The following is a 26749-nucleotide window of genomic DNA, read 5'->3' on the forward strand; positions in this document are numbered from 1 at the left end:
TTGAACTTCTTTCGCACCTTACGTAGTCAACCGTGCTCATTGCAGGTGCTGGGATCTCTGTGATATCTGCTTCCGTGGGTCGTTTTCTTTTGCATGGGGATATCCTCTGTTTCAATGGGACATTTCACGCCGTGACGCGACGTCGATATTACGGTTACGATGAATAGCACCGTTCACTGTGGCCATCCTTACAGACTATCGGTGTAGGCGCTGTTAGTGAGCACATATTGAGGTCGGCGTGAGGAGGTGCTGTGTGGATGGTGCCAAATCAAACCGTGTAACTATGAACAAACACCATTTTATTTCACCAAGTAAATACCTACTATGTTATGAGATATTTTTCAGAGGCGACCTGGCCACACGTGACAGCTCATCGAAGTAGCTTATATCATACGTGGGACTCTAAAGTAGCAGCCAAATCATCTAAATACACTTTTATAAATGTGGAGGAACCCGGAGAAAAATCCAAGCAACCAGCACGGGGAGAGAGACAACGCGAACTCCAAATATACAACAGGCATAGTCAGGGTCGGGGATCGAACCTACAACCTCCTACATAGCAGGCGAAGGAGATAACCTATCCTGGACACAGCGCCCCAGCTTTTAAATGGTTGTTTAAAGCTGACTTGGCCAGCATTGTTTCTAATGTAATGCAGGGACAATGTCATCCCACGTATGTGACATCGTGCAGAAAATATAATTGAAGAAACATTCATCATTGCAATTGGCGTCATTGCTGGCACTGAAGTTTTCCCAACCAGTGATCCATAATCGATTGATGAAAACAATTCTGGACTGCCACGTGGTAATCACCATACCATGTGTTCACCCAAAAGAAAGCTTTGCCACGGTGGCGAGATGGTAACTACCTTTCCTGGTATGGAGGAGGTTTGTCGGTTCAATTCCAACCCTGACGCTTGTATATTTGGAGTTTGCATTTTCTCTCTCTCCCCGTGTGTTCGTGTTGATTTTTCTGTAGGTCCTCTGGTTTTTCCCTCCACGTTTAGAAACACGCGTTTAGAGTATTTGACTGCCATACATTTGCACGCGATAAGCCACTTCGTTGAGCCTTCATTTGTGGCCAGGTTGCTTCTGAAAAAGAGCTGCATAACTCAGCGGGGCCTTACCTGGTAAAAAAGAATAACAATCCGTTTTTAATAGTTCATCGTTGCAGTTGGCATCATCGAAGGCGCTCAAGTTCGAGAAGGTCCGATTCATGGGAAACCCGCTCTGGCCTGCTGTGCGCCGGGCTTGCCCTCTGTTTCCCCTGCAGGCTCACAATGGCCACCCCGAGCAGCGCTCCTACCCGGAGCTCCTCATTGCCGTGCCGTGTTGCTCTTCTCCTGTCGGGTCTCATCGCCCTCCTGGGTCCCGCGGCATCCAGGAGCGCTCCTCTCGTCTGTCTCCAGGCGTGCGAGAGCTGCCTGGAACCCGCCCAGACCGAGCCGGTACCGCTTCAAGCGAAACAAATAAAACAGTAGGAATTGGGGCTGCTTAAAAACGATTATTGATGAATCATTGATGGATTACATTTTTTAGGTTTTTTTTTGTTAATTTTTTTTTCGACGACCCCCCACTACTAGGAATGTACAGCAAATCCGTGGTTAGCGTTCAGGAATCAACCTCGTCAAGATGTGATATCAGCGCAAAGAGACACATCGTATATACAACGGTCAGGGCTGTAAAAATGTAATGTTGGTGGGTACGTTGACCAAGAGCAAATAGGAACAAAATTAGGACCGTACATTATTCTTGTGACCGAATCCAGTGGTGATATCAGTATAATATATGGGGGGATTGTTTTTTATCCCAATTATTACCTTTTTTCATTCATCCATTTGAACATTGCATCATTACTTGACTCGCCATTTTATCTAACTCGGATCTCTTTAGTAGCTATAATATCTTAATGAGGCTGATCCCTTTATAACTCGTTAATGATAACAAAAACGTCACATTTTTTCTTTTTTTAAATTGCTTATCTCTTTTCAATAAAAAAACTAATATAAAGGCTTATTTTTACTTTGTATGTGGCACTGAAGTGTTTGTTTCTGATTAAATGCATCATAAAAAAAATAGATCTACAGCATTGATAACAGCTGTGGCAGTTACTCAGCAGTGGCCAAAGGCTCATTCCTGGGTGTATTATGGGCACCGCAGTACGACTGTCGTCTAACTTGTATGGCGTCACTGCTGTTAGTCGTGATAATCATTATCAAACCATGCATGTAACCAGGAAAGCCACAACAAGACTAAAGACCCTTTAACCCCGCACCTCCGGTTAGCACGGTTGGCTACGTAGCTTGCGAAAGAAGTTCAACAAACATACATGCGTTGCGACGTTCGGGAAATTCCATAATCGACTGTTCACGGAGTGTGGGAGGAAGCCCGAGCACGTGGAGAAAACCCATGCCCCGAAGCTCAACACAGATAGATGCAAGGATCCATTGCTGCACTACAATCCCATTGGCCACCTCGTAACCCAAGCCCTAAAAACACCTTGTCGTTCCCAGAGAGTCGTTACATCCAAATTCTAACCAGGCCCCAAAAATCCTGCTTAGCTGCTTAGAGATTTAACAAGGTAAGGCACACTGGATATACTCTCTCGCCGCGGCATTTATAAATCATAATGCTTGAACGGTTTTCGGTGTACGCTTTGAGAGCTTCTGCTATTCTATGCGTGGGGGTGGTGGTGGTGGCTGGCGGTACGTCACTGTGCTAATGTGTAACTGAGAAATGCATACAACTTGGAATGCGTGACCTGGTATTTTTTTCGTGTCCCCATCGCCCCCTTACCGCTATCGGTGTTGGGGCAATCGACACACTATTGTGTTGAGCACTGCTCTCAAAAACACAACGATGAAGACCCCCCCCCGTATTGCCTTTAACAGAGTGTTGTTAGCAAGCAGAACCACACACTCTCACCCAAAGATCAACAGCTGTTAACTCCACAGAGGCATGCGGCATCGGAGAGCACCCATTAAGGCCAACATAGCACACACGAGCCTTTGTCCTTTCAGTGCTAATGTTTACAGAATAAACTGGCTCTTCATTTATCAAAGGCTGAGTTGACCAAGAAGAGGCACAGGACAAGTTTAGGCCCCGCTCGCCATGGATGTTCACCACGTTCTCCTAGGTGATGTTGCGGTGGTGGAAGCCTTCATCCAGCAGCGGAGAGATCGTGGCTCACGATGATGATGATGCTAACAAAAACAACGCTCTCTCTTTCCACCGCCCGTGCAGCTCTGCTGGATGCAGTGCCTCGGGGAGTGCAGTCGCCTTGCGGCGCCGTCCGCTGACGGCTCCGAGATTGTGCTCCTAGGAGGAGGAGGAGGAGATGAGTCGCCAGAGGGAGTAGACGTCTCCGCCGACAAGCGGGTCCAGGAGAGCGCCGACGGCTACCGGATGCAACACTTCCGCTGGGGGCAGCCTCTGCCCGGCAAGAAGCGGCAGCCGGAGCAGAGCCAGGGGGCCCCTCTTGGCATGGGGAGCGACGAAAACGCACGGGTGGTGAACGGAGGGCAGGCTTGGGACGAAGACTGGACCCTCGACGACCAGGCAAACGAGGTGGACGCGCGGCAGTGGTCGGCGGCTCCGTCCAAGAAGGGCTCAGCGCATCTGAGCATGCAGAAGGAGAACCCGGAGCTCTACCAGATGAACCACTTTCGGTGGGGGCAGCCGCCGATGCACTTCAAGCAGAAGCGCTACGGCGGCTTCATGCGCAAGTCGCCGGGCTACGCGCACCTCAAGCCGCTGGTCACGTTCTTCCGAGACGTCATGAAGAACGACAGCCCAGCGATGCTCAATAATTAGGCGGCAGACCCTCCCCCCCCCCACACCGAGCGACGGAGCGAAGGGGATCCATGCGCGGGCGGGAGGTTGTTTACACAGTTGCCGTGGCTTGTTTTTTTGTTTTTGGGAAGGTGATGCTGTGACAGCCACGGTGCCTTACAGTTTCGGGAGACAAAGTGGCCCGTGAAATTTCACGGTGAGAGTGCCCCTCCCCTCTCCCCCTCAAATCCCACCCCAAAACCTCCCGTTTCTCGGCACTTATGACTGCGATTTCTCATCAGCTTACAACACTATTCCCCGCCGTCAATTTCTATAACCCCATAAGATTACAATGGTGAAAGTTGTATGGTTTATTTTATTTTTCGCCCGGGTCAAAAAGGCCATAGGGTGTGCGCGGCTCATCGGTAGTACAACAGGGCCCTGGTTCTTTCCAGTCGGATTGATTTGACTGCACAATGAAAACCAGTCCAAGTCAGCGCTGCGACTGAAACTGACTCACAGTTTCGAAGAAATATTCTAAATAACTGAGATGGATAAGAAAAAATGTCTACAGTGGTTGGTGGCTAGGTTTAGATAAGATGCAACCAAAGAGTGGACAGAATGACCTCGTATTTACCACCACCGTTATTGCCAAACACTGCCCCTTACACGACTGAAAGCTATTGGGACACTCTGGGCAATTGCCCTCATTCACGAACGGTCCTCGTGTTTTTAATCGGTTCATTATAGCGATTTATAAAAAAAAACGAAGTCTTCAAATCCACCCCCACCACCTTAAAAAAAGTCACGAAAAGCCCGGCATGCTTTGCGTGTCAAGATGACTCCGCCATTCGTGTGCAATGGAATACTGTAATTTTGAATTTGGTAAACACCCGTGTTTCTATTCACCAGCACCAATGCGGACAAGACAGCATTGCCTGCGCAATAATGACCACCTCTTTGTCAACTGAGCCTCTCTCTTTAAAATCACACCCAACCGTATCAACGTTGTACTCCCAAACACGCTCTGGCATCACGCGCAATGACCAATAACAACTCCCGATGCGCATTTAACTCCTCCGCGTGCGTTTTTTTCTTCAGTCCGCTGGTTATGACACTCTCTTGTTGTCGACACGCCACGTGCCTCTTTATGTGCTCACTTGAAATAAACACATGTAACCCACTTTTACCGCGACGTGCGCAATTATTTGTTGAATGCGCAAGGATGTGTGGAGTTGATTTGAAGCTTTCGTGACTGCAGGAATCCATACTCTTTGGTTCTTTCGGTAAAGTCACGTAGGTATCAAATAAAATAAATGACGACGATTCGGGCGCAACACAAGCATCCATCATCAGGTGGCGTCATCAGGTGACAGACGATTGTGTTGCGCCCGAAACGTCGTGATTTATTTTATTTTATACCTACGTGACTTTACCGAAAGAACCAACGAGTATGTATGGAGTTATTTCAGGATAAGTTCGTTGCCTCGAATTTGTTGGTTGAAGACCTGACGCGATAACGGGTCAATATTTTAGAATTCACCAAAAAATGGTACGTCCATATGTCTGGTTGAAAACACCATCATCATCATCACCACCCATCAATTAATCGTCACTATCATCAACATTGAATCAGCCATCGATCATAATCATAGCCATTGCCCATCAATGAGTCATCATCAACGAATCCTCGTCATCTTCTTCCATACATGAACTATCATCATCTAAAGTGCAATGCACAACATCGGTCGTATTTCAACAACCTCAAAGCACGTTTCAATTTTGACGATTAAAAAATGCAGATAGACTTATGCATATTGCACTGCGCGTACGCAACTCAACGCCTGGGATCGGGCACATCTCAAGCGTAATTTGGTTCGAGGCCTGCTTTTCTTACAGGCATTGGTGGAGCGGTGGCACTGTGGTTAGTTCGCGCTGTGCTGTTAACGACTTCAGTTTGAATTTCGATTTAAAGCTTTCGTGACTGCAGGGATTCATCTTCTTGGTTCTTTCGGTAAAGTCACGTAGAATGGAAATAATAAAATAATAAAAATAAAACATAATAAAATAATTCTTACGACGTTTCGGCCACAACGCAAGCAGCCGTCCTCAGGTGAAGAACAGGTCTGTCGGAAAGACAGCGTCTGAATGAAACACCACCAGGCTTGGAGCGTATATTTAAGCTGGGTTGGAGGGAGAAGAGCGCCTTGACAAAATAATTTGCATATCAAGAGGAATTTAGCATATTTATGGGAAATGCAGATATGGGATTAGTCATAACTTGTGGAATGCGTAGGAGGTGGGCGGGGGGTTTAAAGTCATAATATGCCCGTGCATTATGCAGGATTAGCGGCATCAAAGGGAAGGAGTAGTGTTAGCATTAATAAAGGGAAGGAATGTTAATAGTATGGAGCTGCAGCAACTAAAGCACCACGTAAAAATGTTGATTTTACGCAACCAAGCGGTCGCCGGACGTTAACAAGCAACTGGAGAGAAAAAAAACACACAGCGTGGCCCTTTGAAATACAGGACCCGTGGTAGAGAGGGCATTTGCTAATAGCATGTGATACATCACATCGTGACAATGACACGTGTTTGTAATACTGCTTTGGCAGTGGAGCACTGTCACGAATATTAAAAAATTAACCCGTAAAAACAAAGTATTTCACTATAAATCCTTTATATGCGTGGCATCGGTTTTCGGGCGGCTAGAGTCCTCTCGTTCTCTGGCTTGAGATGGCTGCCACCTATGGGTCAGATGATTGCCTGCCACCATTAAGCAATTGGTAATTAAATATAAAAACATTTTCACGAAAATAAATTGTCACGCACAACGAGTCTGTGTGCAAAATGTCAGCTCGATCGGATCACAGGAAGTGGGTTAAAAACGACCGAAAGATTTGCACGGTCGTAAGCGAGCAAGCAAGTGAACTTAATATAAAGGATTTAAAAAACACCATTGATGACACTGCCCTGCAGGGAACACAAACGACGCTGTGTAGAATCGGCGGCGATTCGGGAAATATCCTGAGAGAGGTTGTTATGGATAGGCGGGGAGGGGGAACTTATAGGATGCTCCGTTAAAGTAAGGGGCCGTCCATAAATGACGTCACGCGATTTTGGACGATTTTTGACCGCCCCCCCCCCAAATAAAACGTGCTCCAAATCGCAGTAAACTATTGTCATTGTAGTGCGTATTTAATATGCCGATGCACTCTGACGTTGTAGGAGAAAACATTTATTAAAAAAGTCTATTTATTTAAGTAGAATGTGTTGTCTATAGTTTTTTAAAGTTGCACATTTTGATGTGACGTCACATTCCTCAACCCCCCCCCCCCCTCGTCACACATCGTCACAAATGTCTGACCGCCCCCCCCCCCCCCCCCCCAGGTGCGTGACATCATTTATGGACGGCCCCTAAGACGATAAAGTTATACAAATATGGCCAACAACCAATACCAATATCCGCCATTCGCCACTCAGTGACGCTGACGTCACCAGGGCACCTGTGCCAGGCCAGGTGCACTTTGGCCAACGGCAACCACGAACGCACAGAACTCGTGAATTGCAAGACGCTCCCCCAACTTGTGCGTTCAAATACAGAGGGGAAGTAAGTGCGTCTTATAATCCGAAAAAAAAATGGTGCATAGTTTGTTTCCGTTTTAGGGCAGTGATGCACAATCATAATTTTAAAAAAGTCAAAGCATTTGTCAATAGCACCGTGACATTAAAAATGAAATGTATATATATATCATAGGTGACGATTTAATACCTGTCAACCCATACGGCTTACCAGTATTCTTGTACAGGGAAATTGGGGTTTCAGCTCCATACGGCTTCCGGCCGTTTCAAATATAGTAGGGGCAAAAAAATTTTTTATTTTTTTTGCGTTTCTCTCCCTTGTGATGGGACTTTGTAGGATGAACGTTGGCATTTTTAAGGGGCACGGGGTGACCAATAAGGTCTGAGTTGGTCTGTAATAAGGTAGGGCGCTGATAAGAGTTTGTCACGTATGCTGTTTGGGCAATGGCCCTTCTTAATATCACGTAAATACAGAGTACAGAGAGACCGAATGGACAACACGAGTGGGAGACTGCATTGAGTTACACTTTAGGGCAGGGGTGGGGAACGTCCGGCCCACGGGCCGTACAAGGCACGCAAAATCATTTGGTGTGGCCCTGCCAAGGCAACCGCATGCGGGACTCGAAATTCAATAAATCTAGGAGCAAACCTGGAAAAACAGTTGCGAGTAGCAACATCATCAATAGCAGCTAACATCACACGCCTGGCCAAAGAGGAGCAGTTCCAGCCATCGCATTAGGGGCGAGTTAATTAAATGTTTGGCCAAATATAACAGGCTAATTTCTAAGTTGATAATTTTGTATGGCCCGCGAATGATGTTATAAATATCCAAATGGCCCTTGGCAGAAAAAAGGTTCCCCGCCCCTGCTCTAGGGCCTGATAAGAATCACATTTGAAAGAAAAAAAAATGTCCTTTAAAAAAGTGTATTCATGTGCTATGAAGAAGGGCACTTGTTGTTAATTATACTTGTGCATCGCTTGTCAACGTAGCAGCAGCATCGCCACCAAATCCAAAACGGTTTCAGGTTTTTCTCACGTCACATTTCCGGGAGACACGGAGCCAAACATCCATCAGGTGTCGCTGTTGCACAAGCTGAGGGTGAGATGGAGATTGCTGACGGGTGTGTGTTCGGTTGCTTTGGTGATGCGTGGAAGTCAACTTGAGGCCAGCCTACGTACGCCCTCATCACAGGACATAACACCCACAGCGTACATCTTACACACACATACACACTCCTTTAAATTGCGTTCTAACATCACACAACACACCACACACACACACACATCTCACACACACACACATCTCACACACACACACATCTCACACACATTTCACACACACACACATCACACACACACATCTCACACACACACACCTCAACGTGACTTTCTAACATCACAGGGCACACAACACACATCACACACACACACATCTCACACACACACACACATCTCACACACACATACATCACACACACACATCTCACACACACACACCTTAACGTGGCTTCCTAACATCGCAGGCCACACACAACACACATCACACACACACATCTCACACACACACACATCTCACACACACACCTTAACGTGACTTACTAAAATCACAGGACACACACACACACATCTTACACACACACACAACATCCCGTGGCTTGCTAACATCACCCGAACGTAGCGTCCCAACGTTCGAGTCTCGAGCAGAAATTCAAGTCTTGTTATTCTTCATTGTAACGCACCTGCCACAGGTGTGACGGCAAATGGCGTTTTGGCTGTAAACAAAGGAGGGCCGATTACGGGAATTGTAATTGGCAGAGAAGGCAAGACGCCGCTTGCTGGCGAGTGAAGGTTGCCACCACCAATGGCTCAAGTGAACGTGCAGGCGTACATGGAGTCACACCGGGTCCATCACCTGTTCAAGGTGAGTCCCCTTACCTGGGATGACAATGCTGCGGTGTTAGTTGCTCTCCGTACGTGATCATCGAGTCCGTGAATCGTTAGTCGTCGTGTTAAGGACAATACCCAGACCTTGTCAACCCTTACGGTTTAACCCGTATTCTTGTACAGGGACATTGAGTGTTTCAGGTCCATACTGCGTACAGCAGTTTCAATGCGGGCAAAACTATTGTGTTTGCCTATTTGTTTGTGTTTCTCCCTCGTGATGGTAGTTTGTAGGATGAACGTTGAGATTTTTAGGGACACGGGGTGACCAATAAGGTCTGGATTGGTCTGTAATAAGAAGGCACTGTTAAGGGGTTGACATGTATGCAATAATAATATATAATGTTGTTATTATTAGGCCACATCCCATTTGTAAGTCCACTCCTGGATGAACACCCTCCAGGCTCACAGCTGTTTCGGTCATGGGGGGGGGGGTATACTGTACTTTTATCGTCATACTTCCCCAATTTTAGTCAGTTCGGCCGCGTCGGTGACGAGGATTGCACAGGAAACGCGTCGGTGACGAGGATTGCACAGAAAACGGTTGTACTACCGTATTCTCCGGATAATAAGACGCACCACCCGGGAATTTTATAGCAACCGTCGAGGGTGCGTCTAAGGGGCCGTCCATAAATGACGTCACGCGATTTTGGACGATTTTTTACCCCCCCCCCCCCCCCCCATCGTTACACGGCGTCACAAAAAGTCAAACCCCCTCTCAAATATGATGTCACAAAGCTCTGCCCCCCCCCCTCCACAAATAAAACATGCTTAAAATCTCTTTAAACTATTGTCATTGTAGTGCGTATTTAATGTGGCGCTGCACTCTGATGCTGTAGGAGAAAACATGTATTAAAAGTCTATTTAATTATGTAGAACGTGTTGTCTATATTTATTTAAAGTTACGCATTTTGATGTGACGTCACATTTCTCAACCCCCCCACTCGTCACACATCGTCACAAATGTCTGACCCGCACCCCCCCTAGGTGCGTGACGTCATTTATGGACGGGCCCAAATAATCCGGCACGTGTGTGTGTGACAAGATTTGTAAAACTCCTTCACGTCACCCCCTTCTATCAGCCTCATCCACTATGTCACGCTCTACACATTCCTCCTTCAACCCCCTGCGCCAACGCCTCCTTCCCCTGCTGCGAAATCTTCATTCCTTTTCCAAACCCGATTGCTAAATGGCCGTATTACCGCACCCACCCTTCCATTATTTGGCCATTTTGTACCGCAGTCGGTCAGCATTGTCAAGCGCCTCGGCGAAAGGCGCTTTATACATCCAAAATATAATTGTAGGGGTGCATGAAACGTGTTATAATCCGGCAAATTCGGTAATTACATTGGTGGGTCCGCGATAATACGCTGCGCGATCGTAACATTCGTACTCTGATTGCTGTGCTCCGTTTTCGCCTTCACAAGGAGATGCTTTCCATGCTGTTGTTGGAGATGCCCCATCAGCCAATCCCGTGGCTGATCAATCACCTGCAGGCCAAGCTGGAGGTGTCCAGGTGTGCTCCACCAGGTAAGAGGCCTTCTGAGGAAAGGGCCACGCAGGCTCGCACACACCACACAGGACATGTACGCGTGAAACCTCCCTTCTCATCGTGGGTGTACTTATACATATGTTGAACTTCTTTCGCACCGTACGTAGGCAACCTTGCTGATCGGAAGTGCGGGGGAAGGACAATAAATCCACGCACGTGTAAACGCGGCATGAACATTGTTGTTGTTGTTGTGTGTGCAGTCAATCACAAACATTCTTCTCCCAACACACGAAAATCCTGGTTTAATCACAGGAGGCTGACACCCAGATATACGAGGCCAGGATCTCACCCTTAAGCCACTTCACCTTCACCTTGAATCCGACTTAAGCAGCAAGAAAGAACACCGATCTAACCTCGGACCAAAGTCCAGCGGTTGTACGCATGTACGTTGAAATTCTTTCGCACCGCACGTAGCCAACCGTGCTTGCAAACTAAACACAAAAAGCAGTTCCAAAGAAATGAGTTTTTTATCTAAATTTAAAAGCGCACAGGTCCAGTGGCTTCCTAATATTGGAAGCAAAGAGCGTTCCAGACGGCCACAGAAGCGCATCTGAAAGCGCGCAATGCTTTTGACCCCGTCTTTGTACGATGGGCAGCAGAGGTGTGGACTCGAGTCATGTGACTTGGACTCGAGTCAGACTCGAGTCATGAATTTGATGACTTGCGACTCGACTTGGACTTGCATAACAATGACTTTGTCCCACCTATGAGATGTGGACTCGAGTCATGTGACTTGGACTCGAGTCAGACTCGAGTCATGAATTTGATGACTTGCGACTCGACTTGGACTTGCATAACAATGACTTTGTCCCACCTATGAGATGTGGACTCGAGTCATGTGACTTGGACTCGAGTCAGACTCGAGTCATGAATTTGATGACTTGCGACTCGACTTGGACTTGCATAACAATGACTTTGTCCCACCTATGAGATGTGGACTCGAGTCATGTGACTTGGACTCGAGTCAGACTCGAGTCATGAATTTGATGACTTGCGACTCGACTTGGACTTGCATAACAATGACTTTGTCCCACCTATGAGATGTGGACTCGAGTCATGTGACTTGGACTCGAGTCAGACTCGAGTCATGAATTTGATGACTTGCGACTCGACTTGGACTTGCATAACAATGACTTTGTCCCACCTATGAGATGTGGACTCGAGTCATGTGACTTGGACTCGAGTCAGACTCGAGTCATGAATTTGATGACTTGCGACTCGACTTGGACTTGCATAACAATGACTTTGTCCCACCTATGAGATGTGGACTCGAGTCATGTGACTTGGACTCGAGTCAGACTCGAGTCATGAATTTGATGACTTGCGACTCGACTTGGACTTGCATAACAATGACTTTGTCCCACCTATGAGATGTGGACTCGAGTCATGTGACTTGGACTCGAGTCAGACTCGAGTCATGAATTTGATGACTTGCGACTCGACTTGGACTTGCATAACAATGACTTTGTCCCACCTATGAGATGTGGACTCGAGTCATGTGACTTGGACTCGAGTCAGACTCGAGTCATGAATTTGATGACTTGCGACTCGACTTGGACTTGCATAACAATGACTTTGTCCCACCTATGAGATGTGGACTCGAGTCATGTGACTTGGACTCGAGTCAGACTCGAGTCATGAATTTGATGACTTGCGACTCGACTTGGACTTGCATAACAATGACTTTGTCCCACCTATGAGATGTGGACTCGAGTCATGTGACTTGGACTCGAGTCAGACTCGAGTCATGAATTTGATGACTTGCGACTCGACTTGGACTTGCATAACAATGACTTTGTCCCACCTATGAGATGTGGACTCGAGTCATGTGACTTGGACTCGAGTCAGACTCGAGTCATGAATTTGATGACTTGCGACTCGACTTGGACTTGCATAACAATGACTTTGTCCCACCTATGAGATGTGGACTCGAGTCATGTGACTTGGACTCGAGTCAGACTCGAGTCATGAATTTGATGACTTGCGACTCGACTTGGACTTGCATAACAATGACTTTGTCCCACCTATGAGATGTGGACTCGAGTCATGTGACTTGGACTCGAGTCAGACTCGAGTCATGAATTTGATGACTTGCGACTCGACTTGGACTTGCATAACAATGACTTTGTCCCACCTATGACTGATGTGGACTCGAGTCATGTGACTTGGACTCGAGTCAGACTCGAGTCATGAATTTGATGACTTGCGACTCGACTTGGACTTGCATAACAATGACTTTGTCCCACCTATGAGATGTGGACTCGAGTCATGTGACTTGGACTCGAGTCAGACTCGAGTCATGAATTTGATGACTTGCGACTCGACTTGGACTTGCATAACAATGACTTTGTCCCACCTATGAGATGTGGACTCGAGTCATGTGACTTGGACTCGAGTCAGACTCGAGTCATGAATTTGATGACTTGCGACTCGACTTGGACTTGCATAACAATGACTTTGTCCCACCTATGAGATGTGGACTCGAGTCATGTGACTTGGACTCGAGTCAGACTCGAGTCATGAATTTGATGACTTGCGACTCGACTTGGACTTGCATAACAATGACTTTGTCCCACCTATGACTGATGTGGACTCGAGTCATGTGACTTGGACTCGAGTCAGACTCGAGTCATGAATTTGATGACTTGCGACTCGACTTGGACTTGCATAACAATGACTTTGTCCCACCTATGAGATGTGGACTCGAGTCATGTGACTTGGACTCGAGTCAGACTCGAGTCATGAATTTGATGACTTGCGACTCGACTTGGACTTGCATAACAATGACTTTGTCCCACCTATGAGATGTGGACTCGAGTCATGTGACTTGGACTCGAGTCAGACTCGAGTCATGAATTTGATGACTTGCGACTCGACTTGGACTTGCATAACAATGACTTTGTCCCACCTATGAGATGTGGACTCGAGTCATGTGACTTGGACTCGAGTCAGACTCGAGTCATGAATTTGATGACTTGCGACTCGACTTGGACTTGCATAACAATGACTTTGTCCCACCTATGAGATGTGGACTCGAGTCATGTGACTTGGACTCGAGTCAGACTCGAGTCATGAATTTGATGACTTGCGACTCGACTTGGACTTGCATAACAATGACTTTGTCCCACCTATGAGATGTGGAGTCGAGTCATGTGACTTGGACTCGAGTCAGACTCGAGTCATGAATTTGATGACTTGCGACTCGACTTGGACTTGCATAACAATGACTTTGTCCCACCTATGAGATGTGGACTCGAGTCATGTGACTTGGACTCGAGTCAGACTCGAGTCATGAATTTGATGACTTGCGACTCGACTTGGACTTGCATAACAATGACTTTGTCCCACCTATGAGATGTGGACTCGAGTCATGTGACTTGGACTCGAGTCAGACTCGAGTCATGAATTTGATGACTTGCGACTCGACTTGGACTTGCATAACAATGACTTTGTCCCACCTATGAGATGTGGACTCGAGTCATGTGACTTGGACTCGAGTCAGACTCGAGTCATGAATTTGATGACTTGCGACTCGACTTGGACTTGCATAACAATGACTTTGTCCCACCTATGAGATGTGGACTCGAGTCATGTGACTTGGACTCGAGTCAGACTCGAGTCATGAATTTGATGACTTGCGACTCGACTTGGACTTGCATAACAATGACTTTGTCCCACCTATGAGATGTGGACTCGAGTCATGTGACTTGGACTCGAGTCAGACTCGAGTCATGAATTTGATGACTTGCGACTCGACTTGGACTTGCATAACAATGACTTTGTCCCACCTATGAGATGTGGACTCGAGTCATGTGACTTGGACTCGAGTCAGACTCGAGTCATGAATTTGATGACTTGCGACTCGACTTGGACTTGCATAACAATGACTTTGTCCCACCTATGAGATGTGGACTCGAGTCATGTGACTTGGACTCGAGTCAGACTCGAGTCATGAATTTGATGACTTGCGACTCGACTTGGACTTGCATAACAATGACTTTGTCCCACCTATGAGATGTGGACTCGAGTCATGTGACTTGGACTCGAGTCAGACTCGAGTCATGAATTTGATGACTTGCGACTCGACTTGGACTTGCATAACAATGACTTTGTCCCACCTATGAGATGTGGACTCGAGTCATGTGACTTGGACTCGAGTCAGACTCGAGTCATGAATTTGATGACTTGCGACTCGACTTGGACTTGCATAACAATGACTTTGTCCCACCTATGAGATGTGGACTCGAGTCATGTGACTTGGACTCGAGTCAGACTCGAGTCATGAATTTGATGACTTGCGACTCGACTTGGACTTGCATAACAATGACTTTGTCCCACCTATGAGATGTGGACTCGAGTCATGTGACTTGGACTCGAGTCAGACTCGAGTCATGAATTTGATGACTTGCGACTCGACTTGGACTTGCATAACAATGACTTTGTCCCACCTATGAGATGTGGACTCGAGTCATGTGACTTGGACTCGAGTCAGACTCGAGTCATGAATTTGATGACTTGCGACTCGACTTGGACTTGCATAACAATGACTTTGTCCCACTTATGAGATGTGGACTCGAGTCATGTGACTTGGACTCGAGTCAGACTCGAGTCATGAATTTGATGACTTGCGACTCGACTTGGACTTGCATAACAATGACTTTGTCCCACCTATGAGATGTGGACTCGAGTCATGTGACTTGGACTCGAGTCAGACTCGAGTCATGAATTTGATGACTTGCGACTCGACTTGGACTTGCATAACAATGACTTTGTCCCACCTATGAGATGTGGACTCGAGTCATGTGACTTGGACTCGAGTCAGACTCGAGTCATGAATTTGATGACTTGCGACTCGACTTGGACTTGCATAACAATGACTTTGTCCCACCTATGAGATGTGGACTCGAGTCATGTGACTTGGACTCGAGTCAGACTCGAGTCATGAATTTGATGACTTGCGACTCGACTTGGACTTGCATAACAATGACTTTGTCCCACCTATGAGATGTGGACTCGAGTCATGTGACTTGGACTCGAGTCAGACTCGAGTCATGAATTTGATGACTTGCGACTCGACTTGGACTTGCATAACAATGACTTTGTCCCACCTATGAGATGTGGACTCGAGTCATGTGACTTGGACTCGAGTCAGACTCGAGTCATGAATTTGATGACTTGCGACTCAACTTGGACTTGCATAACAATGACTTTGTCCCACCTCTGATGGGCAGCCAAAAGCCGCCGAGAGGATGACTACCGGAGTCCGCGCGATGCTTTTTGCTCTTCCACGACATCAGCAAGGATTCATTTACGGCACTTCGTGTGTAATGAGTGCGACCTTGGAATATATTCGTTCGGCAACCGGCGGTGCCTCCCATGCCAGGTTGGGCCCTGCCATACGGTGGCGCCGAGGACGGAGCGATGGTGCTGGCGGACCTGGATCCAGCTGCGTATCCTTCAAACGTCGGTGGCTCAGACGAGGTAGGGCCCACCACATCAGCCGCACGGTGCTGTTATTCCCCCTCTCGCTGTTGGGAGAGGCCGATTAACATCCCCGATACCGCGAGCACACACGCCTCCAATTTTGCCCTTTGCCGAGTGGCCGCCGCCGTGTAAACATAAATGCCTATTATCGGTTGCTCGATCTGAGTGAAATTGCCCGACTGGACAAATATTTTGGCGACTGGCTGAAAGCACCCGGGGCCAGATTGTCCAGACTTCATGTGTGCTGTACAGAAATACGAAACAACAAAAACAATCTCGGAATTCTTTATGTTTTCTTTTTACCATTGTTCATTGGGACATCACTTTTGTAAAAAATAATATAAAGATGTGGTCCCGGGATAAATGCATTAAAGAGATACACAGCCTCCCCCCCCACCACCAATCTCCGTTTTATGAATGATTTGATGCTACGTAATGGACTTTCCCCACATCAAGTTCTTCAATTAAAGCAATGCGTGTCCTCGTCAACAAAGCGTATCAGAATCCTACAAAAAAGCATTTAGTGATGGTATTTTAGAAAATATAATCGGCTTCTCTTCTTTGTTTTTTTTAAGTTAAACCGTGTTTTAATTTGAGAAAATAAACGCGAATTCAGATTAAGCACAATTTAACCAATGCCTTGAAAGGCTGTGCACCGAAAAAAATCCCAAGCTTGAAATTTCCATTATCTGTGCAATTTCTAAATCCTTGACGCTTTGCGCGTTATCTGCATGTAAAACGCGCGCGCGCGGCTGGAAATATCAGGTGGGGGGGGGGGGGGAAGCAACTAATAAATAAAGACAATTTTAATGAAAACTTTTATTCATTTCCACGGAAGGAAGCGGTAAAATCTGGAAGTCCCCCGCGCTCCGCGGTGGCTCCTGCGCGATCATGCGAGACACGGAAGAGCCACTTCGTTGGCGATCCAGGAGGAGGAGGAGATGGAGGTCATGACTCCAACACTGACGACGCCAGGCTGCAGACTGGGTGAGTGATGCCTGCAAATTCGCGAGAGGCTGCCGCGACGCAATGCAATGCCATATTTTGGGGTAATTTTATTTGTTGGAAGTTTTCTAGACAGTACTGACGATGAGGTGTTTGGGCAGACAAGGAAGAGCCAAAGACTTTGACACCTGAGGCTCATTAAGAACTAGAACATCGGTGGCATCTGTAACTGGTGAAGCCACAGAGCATACGTTCAAAATATACCGTACTATTTTTTTTTATTAACCACTGAGCTATTCTTCTTGGTTCTTTCGGTAAAGTCACGTAGAATGGAAATAATAAAATGATAAAAATAAAACATAATAAAATAATTCTCACGACGTTTCGGCCACAACGCAAGCAGCCGTCCTCAGGTGGAGAACAGGTCTGTCGAGGAGACAGAGTCTGAATGACAAGCCCCAGGCTTGGAGCGACTATTTAAGCTGGGATGGAGGGGCGAAGAACGCCTTGACAAAATTATTTGCATATCAAGAGGAATTTAGCATATTTATGGGAAATGCAGATATGCGATTAGTACTACTTGTGAAATGCGTAGGAGGTTTGGCGAGGGGTTTAAAGTCATTATGCCCGTGCATTATGCAGGATTAGCAGCTATTCTAGCTCTTTTTCAGAAGCGACCTGGCCACAAATGATAGCTCAACGAAGTGGCTTTCCGTCGCCTGAAAATGTATCGCAGCCAAATAGTCTAAACGCGTGATGTTGATCCTAAATGTGGAGGGAAAAACCGGAGGACCTGGAGAAAAATCCACACGGCAACGGGGAGGACACGTAAACCCCAAATGACACAGGCGTCAGGCTCGGGATCGAACCCACTACCTCTTCTATACCAGGCAAGGTAGTTAACATTCCGCCAACGTGGCGAAGCGGGCTTGAGCCAAGCGAGTGCTTTGGTAGGCAGCCACAGTGGTGGCTATAGCTTCTGTAGCCGAGGAGTGCGGGGAGGGGGTGGCTTACGTGGCCTGCAATCCCCCACGCTGTGGAGGCAAGCGAGGGTTGGTGAATCGCATGCAAATGTTGCGAAATTCCCTTCCCGTGGGGGCATCGAGGAGGTGCCATGCCCCGGCTCGCCAGGAGAAGGCGGTACAGCAATATCCATCTGTTCCATTTGTATGAGATGGCATTAATATCCCCCCCCCCACATATGCATGCATTTTCTTGGGGTGCTCCGGTTTTCTCCCGCACTCCTCGATTGGCCGATAATGTATGTACCTACGTACGATGAACTTCTTTCGCACCGTACGTAGCCAACCGTGCTGGTTCGAGCGTTTGGGAGAAGGACAAGAAACGAAACGCAAAAGCAGTTCTCAATATACTCCTGGCTGAAGGCCCTACCGGTCCACAGACGTTTCAGTCAAGGGGGTATACCAACGTTGGTCGGTGCAGCCGCGTTGATTATAAGACGCCCTCCCCCCCCTGTAGTTTAAAGCAATGGTTGTGGGCGCGTCTTCTAATCCGGTACGTGTGTGTGTGTGTGACAACATTTGTACAACTCAATTGACACCGGGCACAGCTAAACACAAACACGTGAATATATAGAGGACCTCGGAGCTTGGGGAGGGGTAAATTCGGCACTGGCTCACTCGCTGGCTGTTGGCTTTTTCCCCCGCTCGTCTGCGATTTCCTTGTGTCTCTGGGTCGTCCTCTGCCTTTGACAGCGAGCGAAAAACCTTGTGGTGCATTACAAGTTGAAATTATTGTTGTCATGGTGCCCCATGCTCAGGAGCAAGCGGTCTTCCTTCGAGACCAGAATGCAGAGTGAAGCAGATGCCTCGGCACAGCCCTACTGGGTATTATGCCATAGGAGGTACATTCTCTCGGCAGATATGTTAATCCGAAGCTCCCTCTGCAATGCATATGTTGCATGGAGACACACGTGCCTGTCCCTGGGCTCTCTGAAAATAATCGTCTCTGGCTCACATTGTGAGCCGTCGTAGAGGATCATGGCCAATGAATATATAACTACCGGAGGGGAACTGGTGTTATTGTGAAGCGAACGTTGCTATATTAGGCAACCCAACAGCAGTTCTTTAACGGGGCCCGCTCTGCTTGATGAGACCCTGAAAGTCAAACCCGGTCGGGAGTTTGCTTGCTTTAACAAATGCTGTGGAATAACTTTGTTTCTGCTTGGCCAATCTATCAGTGGGAAAGTTTTTTTTTTTTAGACATTTAATTCCTCTCTATTCTATATCTGAACCAGACGTATTGTCCATTACAGGTGCATTGATGCATAAGGACACACATTCCTATCTTTGGCAAAATGGCCAAAACACTCGGTGTGATTTGTCTCGTCGTGAGCAATGGAGGGTTCGGATGCGTGTTCGTAAATAAAGTCTGAGCACCTTTCAGTTGATGATGATCAAGATGAGAAATCTCGCCACAAAATCTCACGAATGATTTTCACAAAATGTGGTTGATGCATGAATAAATACAAGCCCTTCCCTACACCTGGACTTAAAATAATGAGCGCTTATAATGGCAAGCTGTGCTTGTACGTATGGATGCAGATGGCATCACATACCATGCATAATGGAATGAAGCAATATCCAAAAGTCCTGCCATTGAATAACACAGAGAAGTGGATTTGTTATAGCCCACGAGCAAAAGGTGGTTAGTTTGGTATCACGTGGGATGCCAAATGCCACCAGTATCCAATCTGGGCAGTGTCCATCACGGGAAGTCTCCACCAGAGGCAGAAATCTTAGCATACATATCATGTCTGTTATAGACACACCATATGTTTATTTACCTTTCCTGTTGATTTTACATAATATTTTTGTTTCCTATTGAAAACTAAATTTTCTCTAAAATATACTATGCTACCCTTCTTTAACAAAATCCTATCATATACAGCTACCAGGATGAACGCGCTACGATAAATGTTTGTGGTCCAGAGATGAAACCCTTAATAAAATCTTTGTTCGCATCTGCAACTCTGAGTGCTTGCCATGAATTCATATTTGGACTAATGGTAAATAGAAACAACATCCTGAACAATGCTTCCAAAGAGACACTTTGAACTGGTGGTCAGAGTTCATGATTCACAATCAGAAGGTTCGACGTTCATATTCTGGTTTGGCGGATGACTTCTCCTGTCATCCTTCCAGCATCGATGCGGTGAGTGCCACCTTGTTAAAACGGTGGCTACCCACGGAGGGCTGGCCTTCGCCATGGGAATGAGGAATTTCCACCACTTGCATGAGGCTAGCAAGAGAGATTAGTGCTGATCCAGTATATGTATGAGCACTGAAGCGCCTGACTGATATCTTAACAACAACAAAACTGAATTAAAGTGGAATGCTATTTATTTCGACTTTAAAAGTAATCTTTCCACATTAAATACAATTTTCTTTTATTGTGCATCAGCGTATAAGCCTCGTGGTGTGATGTCTTCTGGCAACATTTGTTTGAGCAGGGGGAAATTTGCATTGGTTTTCAATTAATGAGCCTCATTAGAAGAGTCATGCTTGTTAAGCATCTCCACTTGGATTGCCAGATGTTGTGGTGTAAACTTTGTTGAGTTCAAGAGAGATGTTGCATTCTGCCTTGGGTTGTCTCAAGTGGCTTTGCTTGCAGACGGAGACAAGGGCGTGAAAAACAGGAGCTCAACACGAAGACTCTTGCCATCAAGCTCTCAAAGGGGGCGGCACTACCCACCCACAGTCCTTTGCTCCATAACGTTTCCCATGATGCTCCAGGGTCAGAAGGTGAGAAGGCGGCCAAACCGCACATGGACACCATGGTGGCCTGGTTTTTGTTTTAATGAATTTGTTCATAGAGTTCACTTTTATGTATTTTCATTTGAATCTCGACAACATCATCAGAGTCACCATATTCCCAGAAGTGTAAGATGTTCTTGAAAGTAAGCCGCAACCCAAAACATGTGCCTGGTGTCAATAACGTTTTGTTCATCGGGTCTCTCTCTCTCACACACACACACCGACCGGATTATAAGATGCACTCCCAGTATTTACTTTAGAAAACAGGAAAAAAAACAGTGCATCTCATGATCCGGAGAATATGATAGATGCTTAAATAAATAAAGCTCATCTTTGAATAAGTCAACAAAGTAAAAAGCACGTCCAATTATAATAATTTGCTTTATTTAACCAGGAAAGCCACGCTGGGTCCTAGAACTCTGTTATCCTGTACTTTTTATAATTTTAATTGGTTTTCAACCAATTAATAAGTGTTCATACCACGCGGGAGAAAACCGGAGCGCCCATAGAAAACCCACTTCTTGTGCGAGGGAGAAAACACTCTCACAAGACGGCGTTTAGTCCACTTGCTGTACTGCCTCCTGGCGATCCAGGGAATGCCTCCTCCTCGACGCCCACAGGAAGGGCGTTTCGCAACATTTGTGCTTGGTGATCCACTAACCCTCGCTGCCACCTCCCGAGTGCTGGATTACAGTCAGGCCACATGCAGAGCCACAACCACCGCCCAGCTAAGGTCGACAACGTAGAACTACTTCGGCAGTCACTGTGATGAGCATTTATCACCCAACGCTAGGCAGCGCTCTTTCATGCTCCGTTAAGAGTGGTTCATTGTCAGTCAACTCACTTTTATAATCGTCGAATCCTCAGTGCTGGGCTACGGTGAATTGAGTTAAATAACCTCTGGGATATAATGGGTTTTCTGTGCAGCCATTGGTGACCAGGCTGAGCACATCAACTGGCAACAATTGAGAACCCGGTTTTAATCGCAGATTTATCAACGTAGAAAAGCCAAAGTGGTTTACCGCTCGAACACACGTGCAGTGGGCACTCATCTCCTGCTTGGAGCCAACCTCACCCAGTTGTTGAAATTCCACAATCGTATGGCAGGGACTAGTCTAACCATAGGGCTATCAATGTTCAAACAGCAGGCAGTCGCCTATGAAGAAACCTGTGATCAAAGTACTCGTGGCTCAGTGCTCCAACAATGGCACCACCCTGCAGAGATCAACGAGCAACCTCAAACTTGATTTGAAGCTTAATTACTTATTTTCTTTTATTTCTACGTGACTTTCGCGAAATAACCAAAGAGTGAGCCACCTCAAGTTAATTGCCTTTCCTCATTATTTTTTTTTCTCTTAATTTGTTACGTTTGCTCATTATACATTGTTTGGGTTGCTTTGTCCCCCCCCCCCCTCCCCTCCCCTTGTTAATGTCACAAAAATGTAAGTTCGGGAATTTCCGCCACAGCCGTCTCTCCGTCAGTCGTCCCTGGGATAGGCGCTGTGCTCTTTCAGGAGGGTTACCGCTCGCCTCCACTGCAATTGCGTCCCAGCGGCACGGGCAACGGCGCCTCCAGACGCGGTCCCCTTCGGCGGTGTCAGAGACGTTGACGCGTAGCGCACGCAGGACGGCGGTGACAGCTTTGATAGACGCGGGTAAAAAGTGGCTCAGCGGTATAAAAAAAGAAAAAGAGAGTGAGAAAAAAAACACGACGCGTTTCATTATTTTCTCAATTTTTTTCCGACTTTCACTCGAGACCGCTCTCCCCCGACGTGTTGTCGGTGGTTGTGCCGCCCGTTGTCGTGCGGCATGATTTGTTTTTGGCTGCTGCTATAAATGTCCACGCGACAAGCCACCTGTGGCCAGGCCCGCCGCTGAAACAGAGCTACACAGCTCAGTGGGCCTCACCTGGGAAGAAAAAAAAGTTTAGTTTTAGTTTGTCCGACGTTTCACTCGGCTCCTGCTGGAAATCTCCGAGGAACGCGGAGCGGATCGTCGGACTCGAACGGGGAACGTCTCGCGGTACCGACCCAGACGCACGTCGGAGAGGGGATGTGGGAGGGGTGGTGTGGGGGGGACAATGAAACTCAGAGCAAGCAATGTTCTTCGATCGCAGGAAACGCTGGGGCGACACGTGCATTTGGATGCTAATTCCCATCTTTCGCATGGCGGGGTGAAATTAGCAACGTTCTATGCGGCTATCGAGGTTATTAAGCCGTTCGAGATTGTTCCGCCACGGATGCTTGTGGTTTGAACATTATAGAGGAACAGTTCACGCCCTGCAGTATTACGACGGTTGTGCATTTTAAACATCTCATTATTCGGTTATGCCGCTTTGGCAGGGGTGCGCAAGCACAACAGAGCAAAGAAAAAAAAAGCGAAACGCGGCCGTCAATATCGCTGTGGCCTTAAAAGGAAAAAAATATATACATATAATGGGCAATGTTTCCGGCGTGCATGATAGCAATGACAATTGTAACCTGAATTTCGCCTGAGCCTCTCCGTAGGTGAACAAAGCCTACATTTTAATTCCTTTTGTAGTGTGGTCCGCATCGGCACTGGGGGAGACAAAGGCAGCGTAGGCGCGCGTGTTGCTGGCCTCAATTGGTACTCAGTGACAGCACTTGCCAGTACATCCTATGAGGCTTTAGAGAGGTCTCTGTTTATGTTGCTGAAACTCATTGCTGACAAATAACACGGTAGCGTGTGGGATGCCGCCACAGCGGTGGCGTCATGCCTTGGACACGGGACTTGCGATCCAGAGGTCGCCGGTCCGATTTGACCTCTCGGCTTAGCAGTTGAGACAATGGGGGGCAAGTTTCTTAAATCCCCCCACGGCGCCTATCGACCCAGCAGTACACGTGGGCACACCGCAGTTTGCCGATCGGCAGGCTGCGTACGGTAGAGTCGTCTTCCTTCGTATGGATTAATAGCAGCAGATTAAAGGTGTAATTTTAGATTTGTCATCCAATCAATTGTCTGTTCAGAAGCAGGGTGGATCTCGTCCGTTCCTCCGTTAAAGGAGAGAAGAAGGCTGCGCGGTGTTTACGATGCGGCAGTCAATGGTTTGGTATTTGTTGCCCCACCACTCGCAGGCCTGCCGAATCTTTAATGGCGCCGTCTGTGCATCAGGTGGCCGCATCGGCCACGTGGCCCGGTCCCGATTCGGTTGATGGTCGATCATTGGCGGCATGGAAGGTTGAAACCCGGGAGGTTTGATGGTAGGGTCCTGTATGAGATATTCATTTTTGACGTCGGCCACAGTCCGATGGAGTAAAGTGTGGGTAACTGTCATGTCTTCCAAGATGTTGGACCAGCGTGGAAGAAGTGGCTAGAATCACTCTCTGTAGAGCGGCTCTCCGGAGCTCCCTCTAGTGGAGGCCCCTTCGGTCCCGGCAGTGATGCAAGCGAGCGATTGCAGGGCCGCGCCTCTGTCCTCTTTACATTGGCGTTGAAATGCGGAATGCATGAGTGCTGCCTGGCAGGCGTGGAATTCGTGCTCGCAAATCTAGCTCAGGAAATTAAATGTGGGATACCACGGTGACGAGGTGCTAACTAGCTCACCTGGTATACAGGAGGACGTGGGTTCGATCTCGACCCTGCCGTCTGTATATTCGGAGTTTGGATGTTCTCCCTGTGGTCGCGTGGATTTTTCTCCGGGTCCTTCGGTTTTTTTCTTCCGATTTTGGCTGTTATACCTTTCCACATCATAAGCCACTTCGTCGAGCTATCATTTGTGGCCAGGTCGCTTCTGAACATGAGCTCTATAGTTCAGTGGGCCTTATCTGCTAGAATAAAAAAATATTTTTTTATAGTTTAGCTCGCAATGTGCAAAGCGCAGCCTTGACACGTAGACTCACTGAGCGTGGCTGACTGAGTGTGGCTGCGTGTGGGATTAGAGTGATTTTGAAACAGACTGTTTTGCGGATGTTTTAAAGGGGTGGCTTTTGAGTCATTTGAGAGCCCCGGGTATGAGAAGTATTCTTTGCAACACAAGCCGTAAAATTCCATGTTTTCTGTTTGAAATAGTCCATCATGTTCTTTAGCATGCTCAAAACACTTTGCCTGCTTTTATTTTAACATCTTTCGTCGCATTTTTCAAGTCTCTGTTTCAACACCAGAGCTCCATTGTGTCACTTGACATCTGCATTTGTCCAGGCAGTTGTGGTGCACTCCCTATAAGCTAGCATTTCAGAGGTTGGCTTCGTGGATCACATCAGGATTGCAGATAAGTGGCCAGGTCCCAGTAAACGTGGACCAACATTGCCCCAACGTTCGGCCGACGTGGGGCCAATGGTTCCAATCGCATGCTAACTTTCACCCAACGTTTGCATGCTTACCGGGGTGGCTCGGCGCTTCGGAGCACTGGGCGGTACGCACTGCTGAGATCCTCCAGGATTTGAATCTGGGCGGCCGCCTGCGATTAAACCGCTCTCTCATCTGCAGTGAGTCGATGGTCTCAGCTCGATAAGAAATTATCGCAAACACAACGGACACGGAGAGAGAAAAAAAACAACGTCTAATTAAATATTTGTTGGTCGCCAAATCGACCCCCTTCTTCAGGCTCTCGAACGTAAACACTTCCCGTTTGACTGACACACCACGAACGATCCTCACGCAGGGAGTGAGAAGTGAGCCCTGTTGGTGCAGATAAAGAGGCGCAGTGTTCACCTTTCCCTGGGCTGCTGCAGGTGGCCTGGACGAATGGCTCGCAAGGGGCTTCACCCACGTGGCTCTGCACAGAGGGGGAACTCGCGCGGGCGACGGGAATAGGACGCGACCCACTCTGCTCATGTGCGCTCACTGCACCAGGTATGCGCAGCAGGACCCGCCGACGAAAATGGCAAACAACACCGCGATGAACACCGCCAGCACGACAACAACAACAACAACACACCGCGTTTCTGTTCCTCTAGATTGAAATGATCACGATTTGCATGATTTAGACCCACCGCTTAAAAGCCAGCCAGGCTGTTAAACCTGCGTAGCTATATCCGTGATGTATATATGATGCTAAATGTCATCATGGCATCGTCAGTTAGGGGTGAGTTTCTACCCAAATGATTATTGAGAGGCTGCTCATTTCCAGTTTACAGCGCAGAGCCAGTAAATGGAAATTCCACGTTTGTATGGTTGGGGCAAGTCTACCCATACAACAATCAATGTTGACTTCCTCATGATGTATGTGTAATGCGGGCGAAAGCGACCTTCCGGATGTGACGTCACAAGGAGGCGGAGCCAGGTGACGTGGGTGAAAGGTTGGGGTCCTTAAGTGGGTAAACCGGAAAGAGAAGTCAGTCGGGTTGTGAATGGAAAAGGGTGAGGCCACGAGGGCGAATGAGAGGAGGGGGGCACCGCCGGCGAGCGGGAGCCGACCCCAGAGTACAGCCAGGAAGGCTGTGTGTTAGAGGCAGCGGTGTGGCTGCAGAGAGTCGCAGGAGCGACGAAGAGAGAGAAGAGTACAGCCAGGAAGGCTGTGTGTTAGAGGCAGCGGTGTGGCTGCAGAGAGTCGCAGGAGCGACGAAGAGAGAGAGAGACAGCACGAGTCTGTCAGAGCGCTGCGGAGTAAGCAAGAGCGAGAAGAGCAGCAGCGATTACAGCCAAGGGGGCTGAGAGTGAGTAACAGCAGCGGAGCTGCTGTGGGGCTGCAAGAGCGACAAAGAACAGCAGCGGGGCTGCTGATGGTGACTGGAGTGAC

The 26749-nt window shown here is 47.6% G+C and overlaps 2 protein-coding genes across 2 annotated transcripts; both read left to right on the forward strand.

The window, feature by feature from the left end:
• Window positions 1–1280: 1280 nt before the first annotated feature.
• Window positions 1281–3813, forward strand: POMC (proopiomelanocortin). Its single transcript, XM_078604603.1, has 2 exons — window positions 1281–1448; window positions 3244–3813. Exons 1-2 carry the CDS (start codon window positions 1281–1283, stop codon window positions 3811–3813), a joined length of 738 nt encoding a protein of 245 aa, XP_078460729.1.
• Window positions 3814–8513: 4700 nt separating this feature from the next.
• Window positions 8514–26087, forward strand: C22H8orf34 (chromosome 22 C8orf34 homolog). The gene is made up of 6 exons (XM_078604348.1): window positions 8514–9274; window positions 10722–10824; window positions 16230–16327; window positions 17169–17317; window positions 20909–21039; window positions 25743–26087. The coding sequence occupies exons 1-6, from the start codon at window positions 9215–9217 to the stop codon at window positions 25970–25972; spliced, it is 771 nt and encodes a 256-aa protein (XP_078460474.1). The 5' UTR covers window positions 8514–9214; the 3' UTR covers window positions 25973–26087.
• The last annotated feature ends 662 nt before the right edge of the window (window positions 26088–26749 follow it).

The sequence above is a fragment of the Lampetra planeri genome, chromosome 22, assembly GCF_965212315.1.
Source record: "Lampetra planeri chromosome 22, kcLamPlan1.2.h2, whole genome shotgun sequence".
In the NCBI taxonomy this organism is placed as follows: Eukaryota; Metazoa; Chordata; class Hyperoartia; order Petromyzontiformes; family Petromyzontidae; genus Lampetra; species Lampetra planeri.

Excerpts from the sequence above, each read along its gene's own strand:
- C22H8orf34 (XM_078604348.1), top strand. The coding sequence starts at position 9,215 with ATGGCTCAAGTGAACGTGCAGGCGTACATGGAGTCACACCGGGTCCAT. Across the intron at positions 9,275-10,721 it reads GGGTCCATCACCTGTTCAAG|GAGATGCTTTCCATGCTGTT; the intron begins GTGAGTCCCCTT and ends CGCCTTCACAAG. Across the intron at positions 16,328-17,168 it reads ACGTCGGTGGCTCAGACGAG|GAAGCGGTAAAATCTGGAAG; the intron begins GTAGGGCCCACC and ends TTTCCACGGAAG.
- POMC (XM_078604603.1), top strand. The coding sequence starts at position 1,281 with ATGGCCACCCCGAGCAGCGCTCCTACCCGGAGCTCCTCATTGCCGTGC. Across the intron at positions 1,449-3,243 it reads AACCCGCCCAGACCGAGCCG|CTCTGCTGGATGCAGTGCCT; the intron begins GTACCGCTTCAA and ends CCGCCCGTGCAG.